Raw genomic sequence first — 19,719 nt, forward strand, 5'->3', positions numbered from 1 at the left:
AACCCCTGCTGAGCCCAAAGCCAGCCCAACCACAAATTGTCACCGCAGGGCAGCCTCAGACCTCGAGCATATTCATTTGATCTAGTTTAGGATTTACTGAACTTGCTCTGCGATATCCAAGTGCGAACCAAAATACCCGTGAAGCACATTGATTCCTTATCTTAAGCAGTGTTGGTTTGTTTTTGTTGTTTTTTAATTAGTGTAAAACAAATGACCAGTACTCCACATCCTTAAAAGTCTGCTTCAGTCCAGCCAAAAGGAATATAGGCCACAGTCCCTCCAGAAGGATGATAAAATTATTTATTCTTACATTAGTTTATGTACACAGTAAAGACATTCGGCTAGAAAAATGCCTCTATTGTAGTAAGAGATATTCAAACAACTACAAACTATGAATAAATACATTAGAAACATATGGTATGCTGATGTAGAAATACCCTATGCTCTTTTGGTTTCTTACCCAGTACAACATTATTGAAAAGTTTTTTGGTATTCTTCATGCAACATCAAAATTCTTCCTGACAGTTCATGCTATACAACATTTTTTTCTTTATTAGGAATGGGATGAAATTTTAAACCCTGTTTACAAGCAGTAAAAAAAATCACTGAAATTTTAACATAAATCTCTTAATTTCTGTACTAAAAAGAACAAATTTAAAGAAGGTTGTCTTTAAAAAAATTAATCTTTTCAACTAATTCTTTATAAAACAGGCAGTATTTCAAAAGGGATGTTTCCATCACCCAGGATGAATTTGTGCTTCAGAATTTTAAAAGGAATATTCATGGCAAAAACCTAAACCCAACCAGTAGGTAGAGGAGAGACTGCAGTAGGAACTGCATAAAACCAAACATGCTTCCAAAATCTGCCTAGGAAAACACTAAACACTTATCCACATCACTATGCCATCACCTATTCTAACAATTAGAAATGGAGTTTTAATAATACTTAGCTCTTTTCATGCTCAAATTTCTTCACAAACATTTAAATAGCCCTAGCTCTTCTGTAAGTATTATTATTCCCATTTTACATTTGAGGTGGTGGAGGCAGAGAGGGCTGGGAATTTGCCAGGATACAGACCACACCCATCCTTTCCATCTTGCCTCCCTTGCTTGTCCTTTATCACTTTCTGTATTGGACACTCAGTGTCCTGGAGAGCCCCAGGACACAGGGCTGGTACATTCCCATCAGTTGTTAGTGGTTTTTATGGAAGTTGTGTCACTTTGAAGGTTACATGACAAATATTAAAGTAAAGAGCGACATGAAATCCAGGCTCAGGGTTGATATCACAGAATGGCACACCACTGTCAAAACAAGCCTGCTCTTTCTGTAACAAGTGTTATGCCTAATTCATTCTGTTTTACAAGCTGAAATGACACCTGAGGTCAGTGGTGATGGAACACAAGAATAAATTTGTTCCTCACAATCTGTCCTCAGGAACATGGAAAGCCCCTATGGTGGCTCAGTACATCTTGACATTATAAAACAAAAGGACTTCTAGATAAAAACAAAGATTTCACATGTGCTAACCCACCATGAGGTACAGATTACTAAGGTCTCTTCCCCTCCACCTCTGAGTTAGAAAATACATGTGTCTGAATTATGCCCTGAAAACCATGTGGGAAAGTGAATGTCTAGCAATAAGACTGCAGATACAAAATAAAGTATTTTGCCTTCATCTTGGTATTAATCCTTGAATTATTTAGATTCTTATCAACATCCCTCATGGGAAGGGTATTTTTCATTTTACCACATTTGCCCTCCTGAATTTTCTATTTTACTCCTTTCAGTCTGTGCCCTGTTTTGATTTTTATCCTGCCTAGTTTATTCTTACTCTAAAACCAGCTTAGTTTCTTGCTGTCTCTTGATAAGCTTTGGAGCAATGGATAATGCTGTGGTGTTTCCCTACCTGACCTGTAAGAGATGAGAGATGCAAAATTCTGCCACTTGTAATAACAAAATCACTGAGCATGCCGAATTACATCCCTCTTACAGGCACCCAAAGGGCTTTAAAAAGGCACATGTGTTCCGTGTCACGTGTTCCTCAGTGCCTGACCTTGGTGGCTTTAGTGTGTCTCCAATAAACCCTGTACAATGGACACATTCCTTTGCAATATGGAAGGAACTTGGAATAAAAATTAAGATCTTCAGACATCACAGTCAGCAGCTGTGTCATCCTTTAACAAACACTAAAACTGCACTGATTGTCAAAATTGGGTTCTTACAGCAACCTCACTCCCTAATCTATTTTCCCCCTTCTTCCTCAAACTTCTAGGAGAGAGGAAAAGTGCATGTTACATAAGTGAGCTATTCCCCAAGCTCTTCCTGCCTTTTGTAGAGCTGGTAAGGCCAAAAAACATCTCTTTTGCACAGATGTGGAAGCAAAAGATCAGGAGTTTTGCCCCTCCTCCAGCAGTGCAGCCAGGAGCTGGCAGGCTGGCTGAGTGCCCTGCCTCTGGCCATGTCCTGAGAGGTGAGAAGCACCTGCAGCTTTTGGCTTCAGATGGGGACTGTGGATGTTTACCACCAATGGAAACCAGTCCCAAGGCACTAGGCAGGAGTGGAAAGGACACAAGAAAGCTGTTGTGAGCTGGGGTACTCTGTACAGCTGAAAAAACAAGCTAAAAACGTAAGAGGCATTGGCTCCTTCTTCTGGACTTTCTGGAAAAACACAATTAAAACAAATAAAAAAGATGCAAGATACTTGGCAAATGTTTACCCTGCCTAACTGAAGCCATTCTCCCTGCTTCAAAAATCCAGGAGATGGAGGGATCAAGACACATTGATTCAAATTTGCTAATGTTGAAATGTTTCCATTACAGACAGATGAAATGCACTTGCATGTTTGGGCATGGCTTCACTTCTGTGTGAGGGAGAGGAGCCCACAGGCCTGCCTGGGCTCCTGGGAATTCACGGGAGGAGGTTCATCTCCAAATGCCAGTCTGGGGATGGGAGGCAAGCATTCTCCCCAGCCTGGACTGAACCAATCTGGATTGAATGCATGTTTGCGCCAACCTGGACTTCTAGCTGCCTTAAAAATGCAGTCTTGAAAAAAAGGGTAGAAAAGGAAAGGCTGATGCTTTGGCAATTCATTATCTGTCCTGTAGTTCAAAGCCATGAAACATTCTCAGTAGCTTGACTGGTGGCAATTTGCTATTGCATGGCTGGTGCTCACCACAAAAGCAGTTCCTCATGCTTACAGCAGTCACATTGACCGGGCACGCTTTTCACAATTCCTCCAGGTCAGTTAGATCCACGACCACTTTCAAGAAGAGAGTGTCATCTCTGATGTAGGTGTTCTTTGTGCTCTCCAGGACGGTGTGCGGCACGAAGCGCGGACAGCCGGAGGCGATATTCATTTCTCCATCCGGCCTTTTGAAACTGCTGCTGTTGGGGTCAGCCCTAAAGACTTCCACAATGTGATTTTTTTTCCCACTTTGGTCCAAAAGCATAAGTGTAACCTTCTGCTTGAAAGGCCACAGCAGCAGCGAGTCAAACTCGCCCCTCATGACCACGAAGTAGAGGGAGATGTGCGTTCCCTTTCCCGAGCCGTCCCCGTTCAGGTAGGCTCTGGCACACAGCCTGTACCCACAGCGGCTGGTGTAGAAGGGCTGGCTGGCTATGGACAGCACACGGCCCTCCACTGCCTCTCTTTTCTTCTTCTTGTAATCCGTGATTTTCCAGATTAATTTCCCATTGTAGCACGTGCCTTCCAAAAGCTTAAATCGTTCTTCGTTTTTATTGAGCTGTGCTTTGTGATTATTGATCTGGCGATCATGTTTGCTGGACTGATCTTCCAAAACAACTGAGAGAAGAGGGAAATAAAAAGAAATAGAAAAAAAAGAGTGAGACATTTGGTAAAATATAACTGTCAGAGCCCTGGATAAAACAAGCACCCAGACTCAAGGTGGCAAAACTGATCTACCCAAGCCTGAGTACAGGTATGAACTACAGCTGTTAACTTTTTAAAACTGTAATTGCAGCAGCTGGTAGTTGAATAAGAAAAGCTGTCAACTATAAATCGTGAATGCCTGAATAGCACCATGACCTCCATCACAGTGCAGGAGCCAAACCAAGGCCAGCTCTGTGGCCCTGCAGTGACGCTGGAGTTCAGGAGACACTGTGCAGTAGGGAAAGGCTGGAGAACACCACACACATCATCACAGTTTGGTCTCAGAATGCAAGAAGAAAAGCCCTTTCTAGTAGCACCAGAGGCTCTACTTTGCCAGCAGTAAATCAGCAACCCCCCCACATGTGCAGGGAGGTACCAACATACCCAAGCGCTGGTCGTAGGTCTCCATCAGGGCAATCTTCTGCTTCATGGTCTCAATTGTGTCAAACAGGGGCTGCAGGTCTAGTTTACTTTGCTGCTGGTTTGCCATCTGTATTAGCTGTTTCACTTGTGATTCCAGGCGTGCAGACTTATCCAGGTGACTGGCCAGAGCCTTCCCAGTTCATGCCATTGGAAGAGGGTGGGAAATACAGACAAGAGATATCCATAAAACCAGATAGTTGCTTTGAATTAGGATAGTGAAGTCTTTAGTATGTCAGCAGTAGCAACAATATGATGCATTCAAAGTGCTCTGCTGGCTTAGGAACTTATCCCAGTGCTCCTTCATGATTAATTCAGCACATTAACAGACTGAGAAGCCATTCCTCATTCAGAACCCATTCATACTGCACCACTTCATTCAACTCATTATTCAAATTTACACCTGCACATTTGCCCTGGGCATCTGACCATGAGGATTTGTACTGTGCTTTTTGCCCAGATCATGTATCCAAACTTCTGTATTGATTAAAATGAAAAGACAATACCATATTGTAAAAAAATGAGAAGGTCTTGGGGAGATTTGTTACTGCTGTGCTATTAATAACAACTATTACTGGAGAAACATATTTCAGGATGCAAAAAAGCAATTGGTAAAAAAAGTAAAATCGATGTCTCACCTGAGTGCTTACCATCAAGTTGCTATTATTACCAAACAGTTGTGTATACTGTCTGAATTCTTTCTCACACTTCTTAATGGCATCTGCTAGCTGCTGGATTTTAATCTCTTTACATTCCAGGCTCTTATACAGGTCAGATATCTACAGATGGAAAAATCAGAGTATAAATGCTAAGGAACACCAAAACATAGGATGCAGAAATTATAATGTATCTGACTATATAAGAGACAGTGGTAAAGTTTACAATGCAAATCCTGTAAGTGAGCTAGATAGAGCACTCCTTCATTCACTATTTGTGAATAAGCACTAGCAAGAACTGCACATAAGGTAATCAGACTTTTGAGCAGATCTGTGTGGCTCCAGGTGCAAAGAGGCTCCTATCTCTCATTTCCATCGTGATGATCCATTCAGCTCTATAGTGGGATAATATACACTTACATGCACAGGTGCATGTGTATGTATATGCATTTTTTTCCTCTGCTGAAGTCTAACTGGCAGAAGAGATGAGTCAGTGAGAGATACACACTTCAAAACCAAGTTTTAGCAGTTTGGGACTCTTATTTCTTGCATAAACAAGCAAAGAGTAAGTCCCCCATCAACTCAGTTAACAGGACTGGGCCTACACCCAGTGTCTCCTGCTGGGAGCCAAAGAAATGATCTTGAGCAGAGAGGTGCTTGCAACTGGCTCTGCTGTCCTCTGTGCTGCCTCCACACAGAGCAGGTGACCTGGGCAGCTAAAGGCTGCTTTTTGGAGCAACCTGCTTAGTCAATTAAACTTAAAAATACTTTATCTCTAAACCTTATATCCAGTGTAAAGCAGAGACTGAAAGCAAATGAGGTGAGCAATAGCAAGGAGCCTCCCACTGTGCCTGGTGGAGAATATATGTGCCTGAGCACACAGAGGTTTCCCAGTAATTGACTGGCTTCACTAGAAGAGCTTATTCTGTCTTCTGAGGTGTGAAAAACCATAAAAACAGTCTTTTAAAATGTACCTGATCTAAAGCAGGCAACAAATGTAGAATCTTGTATCGTCCTCTAACCAGTCAAGAACTGCTGAAGAGTGCTCATTAAATATGACTTACCTGCTCTTCCAGCCGGGAGTTCCTGTCTAAAATCTGCAGCATGTGTTCCCTCAGGGCACTGTTTTCATGTTCAGCAAGTTTCCCTCTTTTAACCTTAGTGAGGCAGAGGGGGGAAGTGAAAGAATAAAATAGTAAGATAAGCAGATTTTGTAAGTTGCTGGTAAAAAAATTATTGATGCAAACATTCAAAATGTCCCCTTTATGCCTTGAAAGGGAGGGAAGGGCAGTCCTGATTCTCTAGTATTTCATCTTAGCCCGCAGAAATGGTTGTGAAAGGACATAAATTGGTTATTTTAATTATTCTGACGGTTTGGGAGACAAAGCCCAGTCCTGGAACAGACAAAGATGTGTAAAACAGTACCTTTACATGACAGCCGTACTGCTTGTATGGACAGTCCACTTCTGCCTCGGGACACACAGCGTGGTGCTTTTCAATCTGCATGTATTAATGAAGCAGTTTGTGATTAAATAAACACTTAGTAATTCAAAGCACTAATAAAATCTAAATGCCTGCAAAAAGGGCGAATAAAGGCCATTGTCATGACACCACCAATCACTTTACCAGGAAAACAAGTATTCAGAATCAATAAGCAAGCCAGGTATTTTTCCATGCTGCAAAACACCCATGGCTTGCAGTGACAGAATAATCCACTTAGAAGATGGGAGATATATCCTTTTAGGATCAAACAAAGGAAACTCTTAGAGCAATGAAATTTCATTGGCATGGGCCAATGTGGTCTGCAGCTTTCAGTTTTCATAAATTTATGTGATATGCTGAATTGCAGTATCAGAAAAAAATAATAGTACCTCTTTTTTCAGAATTATTTGTGAACAGTTTTGGAGACAAGGCACAGGATAATCAGGACAGTCATTTTTCTCATGATTCTGAAGAAGAAGAAAACAGAACAAGGCAATGGCTTTCATTTTTGTAAAGTAGTATATACAGAGGAAGCTGTGCAAAAAGTAATCCCAAACATACAAATGCAAGTCACATATCACTTTGTTGTTCATAAGAGAGCATCAATAATTGGTATGATTTAAATTACATTTATTATACTTTCTCCTTCAGCTACTCAGTCAAATTTTGTTTCAGGAGTTAAGTGCCATTGCAATGCTGGAAACTTTTCACTCAGCAATATCAAGGGGAAACAGGTGATGGATTCCCAGGAATGCTTCATAATCTTACCTTTATGTTAATTAACACCACATATGTATTACAGTACTGGCACCTCTCTTCCCGGAATTTACAGTGCTGGCTCAAGTGCTCCTTCAGGTCTTTGCGAAGAATTCGATCCTGACAGCCATCATTAGTGCACTGCATGCTTTCAAACAAACACTGCTGCAGATGCTCCTGCAACACACAGCAGCAGGTTAAATGCCAAATGGCCAGTGTGGTTTCCTCAAATCAGCAATCACCTAAGTGTTCAGAATATGAATGAACGCTGCGATTTACAAAGGCTACATATAGCAAATGGCTCTTATTAAAAAAAACACCCTAAGGCAAAGCTGGAACAAGCTAAAAGCTGTAATACATGCTACTTACAGTGTATAGCTGACATAATCTTTGTACTTGAACCACGTTGCTACGATAACTCTGAAGACAATCACGGGAATTTAGCTGATCATAAATACACAGAGCTGTCATGAAAATCAAAGGCTTCAAAATTTGATCAAGCAAACCAACCTGATATCGCCCCAGAATTACTTTTGAATTGCAGTCAGGAAAGTTTTTGCAGAACACATGCAAGTTGAGAACTTCTCTTTTACAGCAGTTGTCTTTGAATACCTGTAAAGGAAGCAAACCAGCCTTAATATGCAGTCACATGGGATGTTATAAATAATATAAAAGAACAAAACATTGCTACAGATCTTCTAGGTGTTCAAGCATAGACACCATAATTGTGAGTATGGCTCTTGATAATTCATATTGAAAATTTGTATTGAAAATATAAATTCAACCTTTTATGACATTTCTCGTAAGCATAGGGGTTTTTTCCCCCACGTAGTTATTCCAGAGATGCTGATCCATCCCACAGCCAGCAGGACTAGTAGCACAGGAGCTGTATAAGCACTGCCAGAGCATGCCTGTATCTAGAAGAAAGCAGCTGGAGCTACCAGGCTCTGAAAGCCAAACCAGCTCTATGCATGCTCCACTCTGTTCAAGCAGTGCCTTTGGGAAGGAGGTGATGCTGAGATATCCTTTCTGTCACCTCTGAGAAGCAGCACCATTCTCAGATGTGTATGCAGAAGCAAATGAAGCCCCCGGAGCAAACTCTCTGCCTTATTTGGAGATCTTCCTGTATTGTTGTCATCAAAATTTGCAAGAAGTAGAAGATGAAAAATGAAAAACAAAAATCCTGTAGATAGTCTGATTATAATTTCCTATCAGGATTAGGAGAGAGAAGAAGGAGACATTTTATTTCCCTGGAAAATTTCTGGCAGGATCAGTATATAGTATACTTTTAAGCTTTGGAATATAAATAAGGACAAATTAATCCATTATAAAACAAAGCAACCAAAAGCAACAACAGCTTGCAAAATAAAAAGGATTATCTCTCTTTTCCTCTAAAAGTTACCCAAAAGTAAATTAGGTCTTCAGGGTTAATGAGATCTAATGGAGATAATCAAGAAATCAAATTATAGCCAAGTTAAAACGAAGACAATCAGATAAACAAGATACCCCAGCAAGATAGGGCATTTAAAAACCAAGTCAGTAAAATCTCCATTAAAAAACTAGACATCTGGTGACTTGGGAGGATTCAAAGCTTTGTGAAATTCTTCAACACTTTACTGGAAATACAGAGGACTAAAATTAAATAACTTTAGAACATGAGGTATAAAATGAAGCTTAAGCTATAATCCCTTTCTGGGAGAGCATCACTGAGTAGACTGCTTCCTTAAGCATTATTTCAGAGACAAAAAACTGCTCTGCCCTGAGGACTGAAAGCCACCTTGTTCTCAGCTGTTTTGCCTTTCCCATGTAAATGCTGACGGCTGAAATAAAGCTATAGCCACTTACCTCATGCATTTTTATTGTTTCTTTGTCGACAGGACAGGTGGGTACTGCATTTAACTCTCTAGATCAAAAGAAGAGTCGTGTTAACCCACAGGAAATTCAATTTATTTTATTAAATTGGGCTATGCTATAATCTGACTCTGACAGCAGTCAGCAGTAGAAACAACAAGAAAAAGTCCTTTAAAAACACTTTCATCTGGCAACTGCACAGCCAAATTCTGCCCACAGCCCAAAGAGGACATAAGGCAGTAACCATGAATACATAACAGAAAGCAGAGTCTGTCCTAAGAGTGTTCAATGGTAAAAACCACAAGATGTTTTTTAATTAAGGGAACATCATCACTGTCTGACCATCTGCAGATCACAAATGTCATATCTCAAAAAATCTCATTGTGTGCTTTAAACCCAGCCTTTGTCTACTAGAGTGGTGCCCTCCTTGCTATGCCACTAAAAGGAGATCTAATGGCTTCTTTCTTAAAAGGCATAGGAATCATGTAAAATCCAGGAAAATAGTCATAGAGGCAGTGCAAAAGGAGTTAACCCAGAGATAAAGCAGCAAACATGAAGCATCTAAAGTTCACAAAAGGTAATTAGTGATATCCATCCACATAAAGAGGCTCCTCTGCAACCTTTCCAGGTGAAATCCTGCCCTCAGGTACACCAAAGAGTCCATAATGTATTCCCAGACAGGTCTGGAGGGTGAACTCATTTGTACCAAGCAAGAGGGATGCTAGCAGCCCTGTGATCTATCTGCAGCATCAGGTAATATTAACATCAGCTTACAATTCTGCTGAATTCAGAGGGATTATACAGAAGCAAATGAACACAGCCTAGTCTAACCACCAGCACCAACACCGTGAGACATCAATGCAGCAAATTCCTCTGTAGAGCACCATGGCAGACAGACAGACCACAGCAGCATCTCACACAGCACTATCAGCTTACATCAACAGTTTCTTTATGCTGACTTTCCTGCAGACGGGGTAAGGCCTTTAGAGACACCTTTAAAACACTGAGCATGCAGTCACTGGTGTGAAAAGTGCATATTATATGGCTCTATGCAGATATTTACTATATGTATTTTGTTGTATTGATTAGTAGTGCTGTATTAACATTTCAATAGTATGGTAAATGTAGTTTTGTGGTTAAAATGTAACTTTTGTAGTTAAAATAGGATCTATGTATGTGGGATATTTTTTTAAAGAAAGGAATGAGGTACTCGCACCAGATAGCAGACACAGGACACCTAAATCTTTCAGAGAAAGAGAATTTATCGCCCCATTATCAGGAGAAACAAACTCCTTCCTGCCTCGCTCAGCCATGAAGATGCCGTTTAGGGTTAAGAGGAAGAAGTTGACACTGACCAGACAGAATCCTTTGTTTGAATAGAATTTATGCATCATATATGAGATGTATGAATATTCAATGGGCTATTGCTTTTAAGGGTTAATCCTCTGTTAACGTGGTGTCCTTTTTCGGGCTTGTGCTGCCCAGAAAAAGGTACCTGGACATCCGTAACTCTTTGTTCCTGTTGTCTCGTATTGTCCTGATTCAAGTTGTCCAAATTATTATTACTCTAATTATATTATTGTTTTTATAACCATGTTATTACTATTAAACTTTTAAAATTTTAAAAACAAGTGATTGGCGTTTTTCACCCTGGGCTCAACAGAGCCCTGCCATTGACTCCTTCAGCCTCTCACTGGGTGGGCAATATTAGTATGGCACTCGCTGCTGATTTATAGGAGATGTGGGCTGCTCTTTTAGGAAAGGGAGCAGGGGAGCCTGCGGACAGGGGAGGAGTGTGCTCTCACCTCAGAGCGAGGATGCACTGCTGGCAGAAGCGGTGCCCGCAGCCCGTCTGGTGGGGGTTGTGCAGCACCAGGTGGCAGTGGGCGCACTTGTACCGCTCCTCCAGGCTCTCCACGAACTTGTAGTCGGCGTCGGGCTCGAAGTCCAGGGAGCCGGCGCTGGAGGAGTTCTGGCGCGTGAAGGTGCCCGAGGGAGCAGCGGGTTCGTCACAGGCCATGGGAGCTGCGCTGGGAAGCGAAGCAGAGGCAGGGAGAAGCTCTTCAGACACTCCCCGGCAGCCACTCCGCCTCGGCTACCGCTTGCAGCAGGCTGCTGCTGGCAGGAGGGCTCTCATCTGCAGGGGGGACACAGGTTTCAGAGGGAAACGTGGTGCCAGCTATGGAAGAACAATAAAACGCTCACAGAACCACAAAACAAAGATCACGCTCCAAGCATCAAAGCACACTTCTTTGGAAAAGAGCCTCAGAGTCTGAAAATTATTCCACAGAATTGTGATTTTGATGGTTTGGTTGGCGGGGTTTTTTTGTCTTTTTTTGTTTGTTTGTTTGTTTTGGTTTTTTGTTTTGTTTTGGTTTTTTGTTGTTTTCTTGCAGTAGTTCTTAGGTCTTAAAAAACGTCAAGAGTCTGGGGAAAGCAGAGGCCAAGTCTTGGCCTTAATGCTCACCAGGAAAGTCTCCGCTTAAAGTAGAGCCCGCCCACATGAATTTGCAAATTCATTGCACTGGTTCAAGCAGGAGATGGCTTTGTGGTTCACAGCAAGGAGCATACAAAAAAGAAGCCAGCAGGGGGATTTTACCTTCAGTTTAGGTGTTACAGGAATTGGAGCCTCTTAACTTGACATCTTTCTTTTTCCCATTGATCATTCATTTCTAGCAGTAAACTCTTATTTTACTGAATTATGTGCAGGTTTTTGGCTATATTAATTCTGTCTGAAAGAAGTGGTGGGAAAAGAAAGAAAAGCAGGGTTGCAATCAGAAGTGTGACGTAAGTTTTTCTTTCAACCTACCATAACTCATACACAGCACAGGAATGCATCGTTCATCATCTTCCAGTAGGAAAAACCATCAACATTCGTTCCAAGCCTTAAGCCACAAATCTTGAGATTTGCACCAGTCCCCCAACCTTGCAGTTTTTATTTTTTTGCAAGTAGCTCAAGCCCTAGAGCCACTCTGGTTGGCATTTCTTGCAGCTTTGCACTCAGAAGACATTTTCCTTACAGGACTGTACAAGAGCACAACACACCTGAGCTGCCAGATCCTGATTTCCTGAGGGAAGTCTCAGTCTTACAGCTGTGCTGTAAAGGATGCTGTCTTTTCTCCGTGTGCACCACCCACCCTGTCAGTCACTGGAGTCACTTTTACTGGCATCAGCACCCGTCTGAGAGCTCTCACTCATCTCCTGTAAGGTCACCCAGGGCATTTGCTGCTTTTGGAGGGAAGCAGGGCCAGCACATCACCATTAACAACCTTGTGTCTGGCATGAAACAGTGCGCCCAGTGCTGACACTCCGCCCTCCCTCCCTGCTGCAGTGGCTCCTGGCCCACAAAAGCAGCAATTAGTGAGCTGCCACAGAGCACCTTGGGCTTCAGAGAGCAACATCCATTTTCCTTTCCACTTTAACAATCCATACTGGGTGAGGAAATCCTGCAGACAGATAATGTGCCTGATTCAAAAACACACCAAAGCACTTAACCAATTAAAATGTATTCCACGGCCAACATTTAAGTGCTCCTGTAACTCAGCACCCTCGTTAGGGGCTGTACACAGTATTCACCTCCCCATCTTGTGAGAGTCTCCCTGCCTTTCACCAGGCTGCATGTCTGACATACTCCAGCACAGCTGAGCATCTAACATTGGTAGCCCTCAGGAATATGAACTGTAATCATATTCCAGCCATTAAAGACTTATTATTCCAACAGGAGTTTTCAAATTACCCTGTTTGGTTCCTCCAAAAGAAGAGCCTCCTGCTTCAAACCAGACAGAGCTGTCCATTTGTTTCTTTCATTTTTAAACAGTCGATCTTTCCTCCTCTGAAAATGCACTTCCAGTTCCCTGACACCTAATAAGGAGCAATTCTCTTTTCCTCACGCCAGCCAGAGATGACAAAATGCAGCCTGAGGGATTACCAGTCTCCTGTCTGCGCTGCCTCGGGAGCAGATGCCAGCCCCAGAGTGTTCCTGCTGCTTCTAAGGCAGATGGAGAGCTGTCACCATTAACTTCCAGAGCATGGACCACCCACAGGACGAGCTGCCTAGGAACTCACTCTGCCCTGGGTCGGTGACAAACTTGAAACAAGTTTCCTTCCTCTCTCTTATTGCTGCTCTCTCTCCCGTTTACTTGGCATACAATTGCCCCAGTCCTATCCTGCTCCAGCACTTACCTTATCTGATGGTATGGTTTAGCAAGCTAATGCATCACTGTGTAAAAACACACTAAAATAAAACCAACAACGACAACAATTCCATGTTTTACCCATTTTGCCTTTAGGGATCTTCCTTAACTCCAGAAACTCCAGCTGGGGTGACGTATTTTAGGCAAAAATGTTATGAGACACATTAAAAAGAAACACTCAGCAGCCCAAAATTCCATCAAGAAACTCCTCCAGAGCTCTCACTGCTCATTAAATCAACCAAAATCAATCCCATTTCTTTCTGAAAGGAGCACTCTGCTGTGGTACAACACCTTCCAACTCTCCTGCTGAAATGAGAGCCTGTATCTCTTTAAACACCTTCATAATGCACCCAACCCAGATCCCACTCCTAAAAATGGATACTTTTGGCATCTCCATGGAAGCACCTCCTCCACCTCAGCCTGGCCCAGGATAGCACTGCACAGCTGAGGGCACCTCAGGACACAGGAAAGAGCACCCCAGGTGAAAGGGGAGGCTGCCTGCTCAGAGGGCAGAGCGGAAGCCTCAGAAGATGAGGGAGTTCACCGCTGCTGCCAGCCTTGCAGGAGCTTTGCTGCAGGGCTTGCAGCTGTTCTGCTGGAAGAAATGGGCTGCTCCAGGAGGGGGCCTGTGGATGGCGGCGCTTTGCCCAAGCTGGAGAGGTGCCCGTGTGAATCAGCTGGGGAGGCTCAGAGGAGCTGAGAAGCAGCAGCCTCTGCCAGCCAGCACTTGGTGGATGTGATCCAAAGGAGCCCAGGCAGTGTAATTCCCATGGCAGCACTCACCAGTGACTCGGGGCACTTGCAGCAGCACTGCTCCCACTCCTGGCTCCCAGCACACGGGCTCTCAGAACTGAAACCAAAGGGAAACCGTCAGGGGAAAAAGTGCTGTAGGTGACAGTGAGAGCAGCCCAGGGTTATCTGAATCAATTTCCTGCTTACGCTGATGCCTGGCCAGCGTAGGTAGGGGCTGAGGGAGCTTTCACTTCTGTCTGCTCACAGCTTCCAGCAAGGGGAAGCTGTCCTGCCTTTGTGTATGCTGCAATTTTTCAGCACACGTGTGAACTCTAACGCTGGTTTAAAATAGCAGAGAGCAGCAGGCTTGTGCTGCATAATGATGCTCTTGAGGCAGACACAGTGCATGCTGGAAAGGGATTTTCACTGCAACTGCACTGCAACAGCACACACACAAAACCCCCATGGAGGGTATGGAGACTGAAAATTGACACAAATGAAAAAAAAGGATTTCCCTATACTGAAATAAATAGAATTAATTCTGCCCACACATAAAAAAGAAGTGGTATGAATCACTAGGAGCTAAGCCCAAGTCCTATAAACAGCTACCAATGAGTGGGAGCTCAAAGGCAGTGCAGTACAAAGAGCTCCCAGCTGCACCTTCCCATCACCTCAGCATCCCAGCCCTGCCTGCACAAGCAAAATGCTTCTGGAACAACTCTTTCCATGCAGATGCCTTAATCTCACTGGAAATAATCCAAGTGGGAGAATTTTCATAACAAAAATAAACTTTATAAATTGGGAGCTATCCTGTTTTAATACCACCACACCAAATGGAGCCCAAACATTTTCCAGTAAAATGCTCCACACTTAAAATTGCTTCTTGTTCAGAAACTGAGCAGAACATAATAATAAGTAGAAAAATCAGCATGGGCATGACTTACTAGAATATAAAATTGCATCAACATTTTAAAGCCATGTTCAAACAGCTCCCCTCCAGCACGGCTGCTCTCTCTCTACAGCACCAGCAGTCAGAATGACAGAGGCTGTGTGGAACCTTGATCACACTGAACCACTGTGGACAGATTAACTTCTTCTAGCCACAAAAACATACTTTCTGCACACATGAAAAACCATTCTTTACAAGGTGGTTGCTTTTTTAAAAGAGAACATGTTTTTCCTGTTTTCTCCAATGTGAAACTAATCATTACCCCATGAGCTGTGAGTGCACCATTACAGCCAAAACTTCCAGGACAGCAGAACCAGGCACAAGCACTGGGTGCCACCATGTCTCAGACTGAGAAGGGAAAATATCCAGGTTGTTATCACAGACTTGATCACTACACATGGACAAGAAGACAAGATCCCAGGCTCTGCTGCCCAGCAAATGGGGCTGAGAGCTCAGCTTCTGCCAGGTTCACTGCATGAGGGGAGGGTGAGGCTCAGCCACCCTCCAGGACTGGGGTATTCCCAGTAAAAAGCACCTTCCTCACTTACCAGCTTCCATGTCATACATACAACAGGGCACAGAAAAAAGGTTATGCACCTACCTTTCTGTAGCTGTAGTCCACCTCTGTTGCTTTACACTAAGACACTTGGTAGGGACGAGGCTGAGAAGATGCCCTGTCCCTCCCTCTACAATTATCTACCTTTTATGGTAGGTCAGAACTGTCTTAGACACAGTGGGAAAAGTTTTGTCAAATTTGGAGGTCTAAGATCAAGTCACTTCATTGGGAGGTAACAGACAGAAACAGAATGGAGGGATCTTGCATTAAAACAACCCTCTCCAAGCTGCCTTATAAACTATTAAATTTATGTACAGATTAGCTGCCTCCAGTACTTTTGAATTAAAATAACAAAGTTGTATGATTTACTACTTTAATGTCCCCCAGAACTCCACTATTTTGGGGACAAAAAATATATGCCCCAACTCAACACACAGAGTGGAAGAGCTAACAGTTTCCTAAAGAATGACTAAAAGTATCTATACAGTTAGTTTGAGATACATATTTAAGATATAGCAAGTTGTAGGGAGCCATGTGGAAACAGGAGATGATGACATCTGACATCACTGGGGGATCATCCTTGTCCCTTCTAGCCCATGGAGAGTTAGAACATTTTGACTGCTGACAACGGAACACACTGGCAGGGTCCCCATGTGGGAGAAGGACCCTGGCTGCACCATGCGTGTCCCTGCAGCACAGAGGCTGAGGAGGGAAAGGATCCCTTGTTCACCAACACAGACCCACTGCCAGCACTCAGGGCTCACTCCCACTTCACCTGGCAGCGAGGGAACCTCAGGAACTGCTCTGCTGTTGTCCCAGTCACTTACAAGCTGCAGGGTAGTGACCAGCTGGTACCCAGGAAAGAGTACTTCTGACAGCAACAATTTCCTATTGGATATGTGCCTGAGCACCCCCAGGGGATGTTGCTGCAGAGGACAGCAGAATAAACATTTTCTTTTGTATACAGACACCACTATGCTATTGAAGTTCCGACTGTAAGATTACCTCATCCTCAAGGCACAGCAAAGCCTTACTAAGCAAGCATCAGTTTGCTCATGCCCATAGGCAAATTTTCACTGAGCAGAGTAAGACAGTAGGGTTTCCTTTGCACAGAGGTACAGTCAAGCATTACAATGAATTCCCATAAGACTAGACTGCATCAGGGTTTTAAGACACCGGTTACAACACTGCATTTAAAAAAAAATTTAAAAATACACTTTTACAATTAATGAAGTGTGTCTGGTGCTAAAGTAGCTTTGCTTTACAGCCAGCTTATTATCTCCTACATCTCCTCTTTCCCCTGGATGTTCTAAAAATAATTAATTAATTGATTTTGCACTGTCAAGAAATCTATTTCTAATCAACACAATATTGTTATGCCTTAAAATAACCTCATCCACAGCTGGAAAATAAACCTGTTGCCACCACTCCTGTGGCAATCCCTGAATGCTTTATCACCTGCCCAAGCACCACAGAAATCTCTGTAAGAAGGTTCTGCCTCTCACCCTTACAAGATCATGACACCACTTTGCCGGTTCAGGGGGTGAACTTGTTCCCTGAGATGTTTCTGGATCTGCAGCCTTCCCCCAACCCCTGTGTGCCAAGCCCCTGAATAGCCCTTCAGAAATGAGAAATAATTCTGGCAAAATTAAGCTCCTGCCAGCATTAACAAGACACATTTTGGTAAAGCCATACCTGGAAGCTGTAGCTGGTCCTCAGTGGGGAGAAAATGAGAGCGAGACAGAGACAGAGAGACAGTCTACCAGCGTGAGCTTTGTGGTTAGCATAGCAGTACAAGCATTTTAAAACAGCAAGGGAGTGGAAATCCCCCAGAGTAGCTTTGAAAAGATCATGCATAAAAATGTTTTAGAAGTGTTAGGATACAAGGCAAGCCACTGAAAAGTATTTTGCCTTACTGCAATGATGTAGGGACTGCAGATTTACCATCTGGAGCAACACAAGGTTACCAAAGACATTTCTCACAGTCGGAATCCAAGATACAGAGTAGATTTCACCTTCCACAAAACTGGTGAGTGATGTGATCAAAGAAAAAGCACAAGGGCAGCAGGAAGCACACAAGGACATAAGAAACAGCCAGGTCCAATCCTGTGAAGCTCTTTGCAGTAGCCTCACAAAGCTGTGTGAACCCACCCATTGCAGGAAGTGAAGTGGCAGCTCACAGAGGAAGCAGCACTGGCTCGGTCACATCAGCTCATGCCACAGGCTGCACAGGCATGAGACACTCAAACAGAACTCCCAAACAGAAATAAAATCCATTTTAAGAAAATAAACATTTTATTTGGTTTTGTAATAACTTAAGTGGCCATAAACCCTAATGGTTTTGTAGTCTCAACTTAATTGTACACTCAGGATTCTTGGCAGCCTTGTCTCCCTCTTTCTGCATCAGCCTCTCTCCCCAGTCCAAAATGTGCTGCCCTCGAGGCAGTGCCTTAGGCTCTATCTCTACCCCCACTCTTTCTTTATCCTCCTCTGCCCTCTTCCTTTGCTTTCTGGTCTCTTGTTTTCTTTTTGTTTTTCTTCCTTTCCTAAAGTAACCTATTATATTTTCTCTGAAAGCAGTAATTTTTAAGTCTCCTGTTATTTAAAATACTAATTTTCCAAAGAAAGTGTCTATTCTCTTTTGTACTTAAATGCAACATATAGTCTCTTTCACCTTTTCCCAAAGCATTTCTAAACTATTTCAATTTCCATCTCCCCTCCCAGGAGGTATCTCAGCCTACGGCACGTTTTCCTGAACCTTCCATGAAGCTCTGGAACAGACAAATCAGTGCATCATAAAGTCAGTGGCCAAGGGAAAGACACCAATTTGCAAACTTTCTGCTTCTTTATGGTATCAATTAAATTGATTTGAGTTGCATTTCTCAGCACAGCCTAAGCTCCCTTCTACAGTCAAGCTTTTTAACCCAGAAGGTGTCCTTTCATCCCTGCCATCAGCACCTGACACCAGAACAGCACAACAGCTTGTGCACAGACTGCCCTTGAGCCTGCCAGCTCTGAGGGAAGGGCACATCCAGCTGGATTCCTCAGGAGGAGGCAGTGCTGCAGAAATTGTAGTGCTCTGCAAGCACAGCTCCAGGAAGCACCATCTGCTTCTGGGAAGCTTTGGGGAAAACCCCAAATGGAGAAGTTGAGTGGGAGCAGGATCTTAATTTTAAACAGTTTGACTCTGCAGATGAGTAGAGAGCAGCAGGGCAGTGTTACTGCTCGTGAGCAGCCCTTGACCTCCTCCAGCAGCATGCACAGTGCTGAAACCCTGACCAAGTGTCAAACAAATTCAAGGGGATGAACTCAAGTGAAAAGGCAGACAGCAACAGCATTTAGGAAAGAAGAATGTAGGAAGAGACAGAAAAATGAAATTTAAAAAAGTTACTGAAAAAAAAACCAGTAAGGGACAGAAAGCAAGACAACTAACAGGCTTTAATTTTTTTTATCTTTTAGTGTACTGAAGGCAAAGTGAGTCATCACTTTTCCTAACAAATAATTGGCCATTACAAATTTTGCAGAACTAGCTCTTTGGGGCTTCCAAATTCACATCTCTTTCTCTGCCCTATAGGGACACACTATTCAGGACTTCAGCTGATTTGACCACTCTGTTGGTTTGGCCATGAATATCTGTTTAAGGTACAAGAGATCCTTGGTTTAATTTGCCACGCCCAGACCCTTTGACTCAGTCTTTTATAGAGAACTTTACCAGCATCTCTACAGAAATCTATGAATCAACTCAAGGGTTATTCATCTGAATTAGTAGGATGAGCTCAAAAAATTTTTTTAAACACATACATGTGTCTGATGACATGTAGACACATCTTTCTAGCCATAGCTGTCACTGAAAATGCAACTGCTAATATAAAAAAACAGTGCTCTCAGGGACCCCATGAACTTGCTGATGGGAAAATTTTCTTTTTTCTTAAAAAGAAAAAAAAAAAATCAACTGGAAAAAGGATGTGTTCTTAAAAAGTCCTTGCCATGAGGACAGGCTGGAGATGTACAGATGTAAGAACCAGGAGCAGTGCTCTCCCATGGCCCCTTCTCCAAATGCATTGGGCAATGGAAAGCTGTGCTGCTCTGCCTGAGTGTGCTGCCACAGCCAGGCAGCCACAGCATTTTTTTGTTTCTTTCATAGGGCCACATTCCAGTTTCAAACACATGGATATAGCAGACAAGATTGTGAACTATATGGTCTTAGCACAGGTCAGATAATTTCATATCCCAC

At 43.0% G+C, this 19,719-nt stretch overlaps 1 protein-coding gene across 1 annotated transcript; it reads right to left on the reverse strand.

The window, feature by feature from the left end:
- Nucleotides 1–282: 282 nt before the first annotated feature.
- On the reverse strand, nt 283–11,075 carry TRAF5 (TNF receptor associated factor 5). The gene is made up of 10 exons (XM_066547851.1): nt 10,861–11,075; nt 9,050–9,107; nt 7,715–7,816; nt 7,217–7,381; nt 6,838–6,915; nt 6,392–6,466; nt 6,031–6,123; nt 4,949–5,089; nt 4,275–4,443; nt 283–3,803 (listed from the first exon to the last, which is right to left on the reverse strand). The coding sequence occupies exons 1-10, from the start codon at nt 11,073–11,075 to the stop codon at nt 3,226–3,228; spliced, it is 1,674 nt and encodes a 557-aa protein (XP_066403948.1). The 3' UTR covers nt 283–3,225.
- Between the last annotated feature and the right edge of the window lie 8,644 nt (nt 11,076–19,719).

The sequence above is a fragment of the Molothrus aeneus genome, chromosome 3 (genome assembly GCF_037042795.1).
Source record: "Molothrus aeneus isolate 106 chromosome 3, BPBGC_Maene_1.0, whole genome shotgun sequence".
Taxonomy (NCBI): domain Eukaryota; kingdom Metazoa; phylum Chordata; class Aves; order Passeriformes; family Icteridae; genus Molothrus; species Molothrus aeneus.

What these genes read in the sequence shown, in the direction of transcription:
- TRAF5 (XM_066547851.1), bottom strand. Translation starts at nt 11,075, where the DNA reads ATGGCCTGTGACGAACCCGCTGCTCCCTCGGGCACCTTCACGCGCCAG. An exon ending in TGGTGTTAATTAACATAAAG is followed by an intron (nt 6,916 to 7,216) that starts GTAAGATTATGA and finishes CTTCTTCTTCAG; the next exon opens with AATCATGAGAAAAATGACTG. An exon ending in AAATAATTCTGAAAAAAGAG is followed by an intron (nt 6,467 to 6,837) that starts GTACTATTATTT and finishes TAATACATGCAG; the next exon opens with ATTGAAAAGCACCACGCTGT.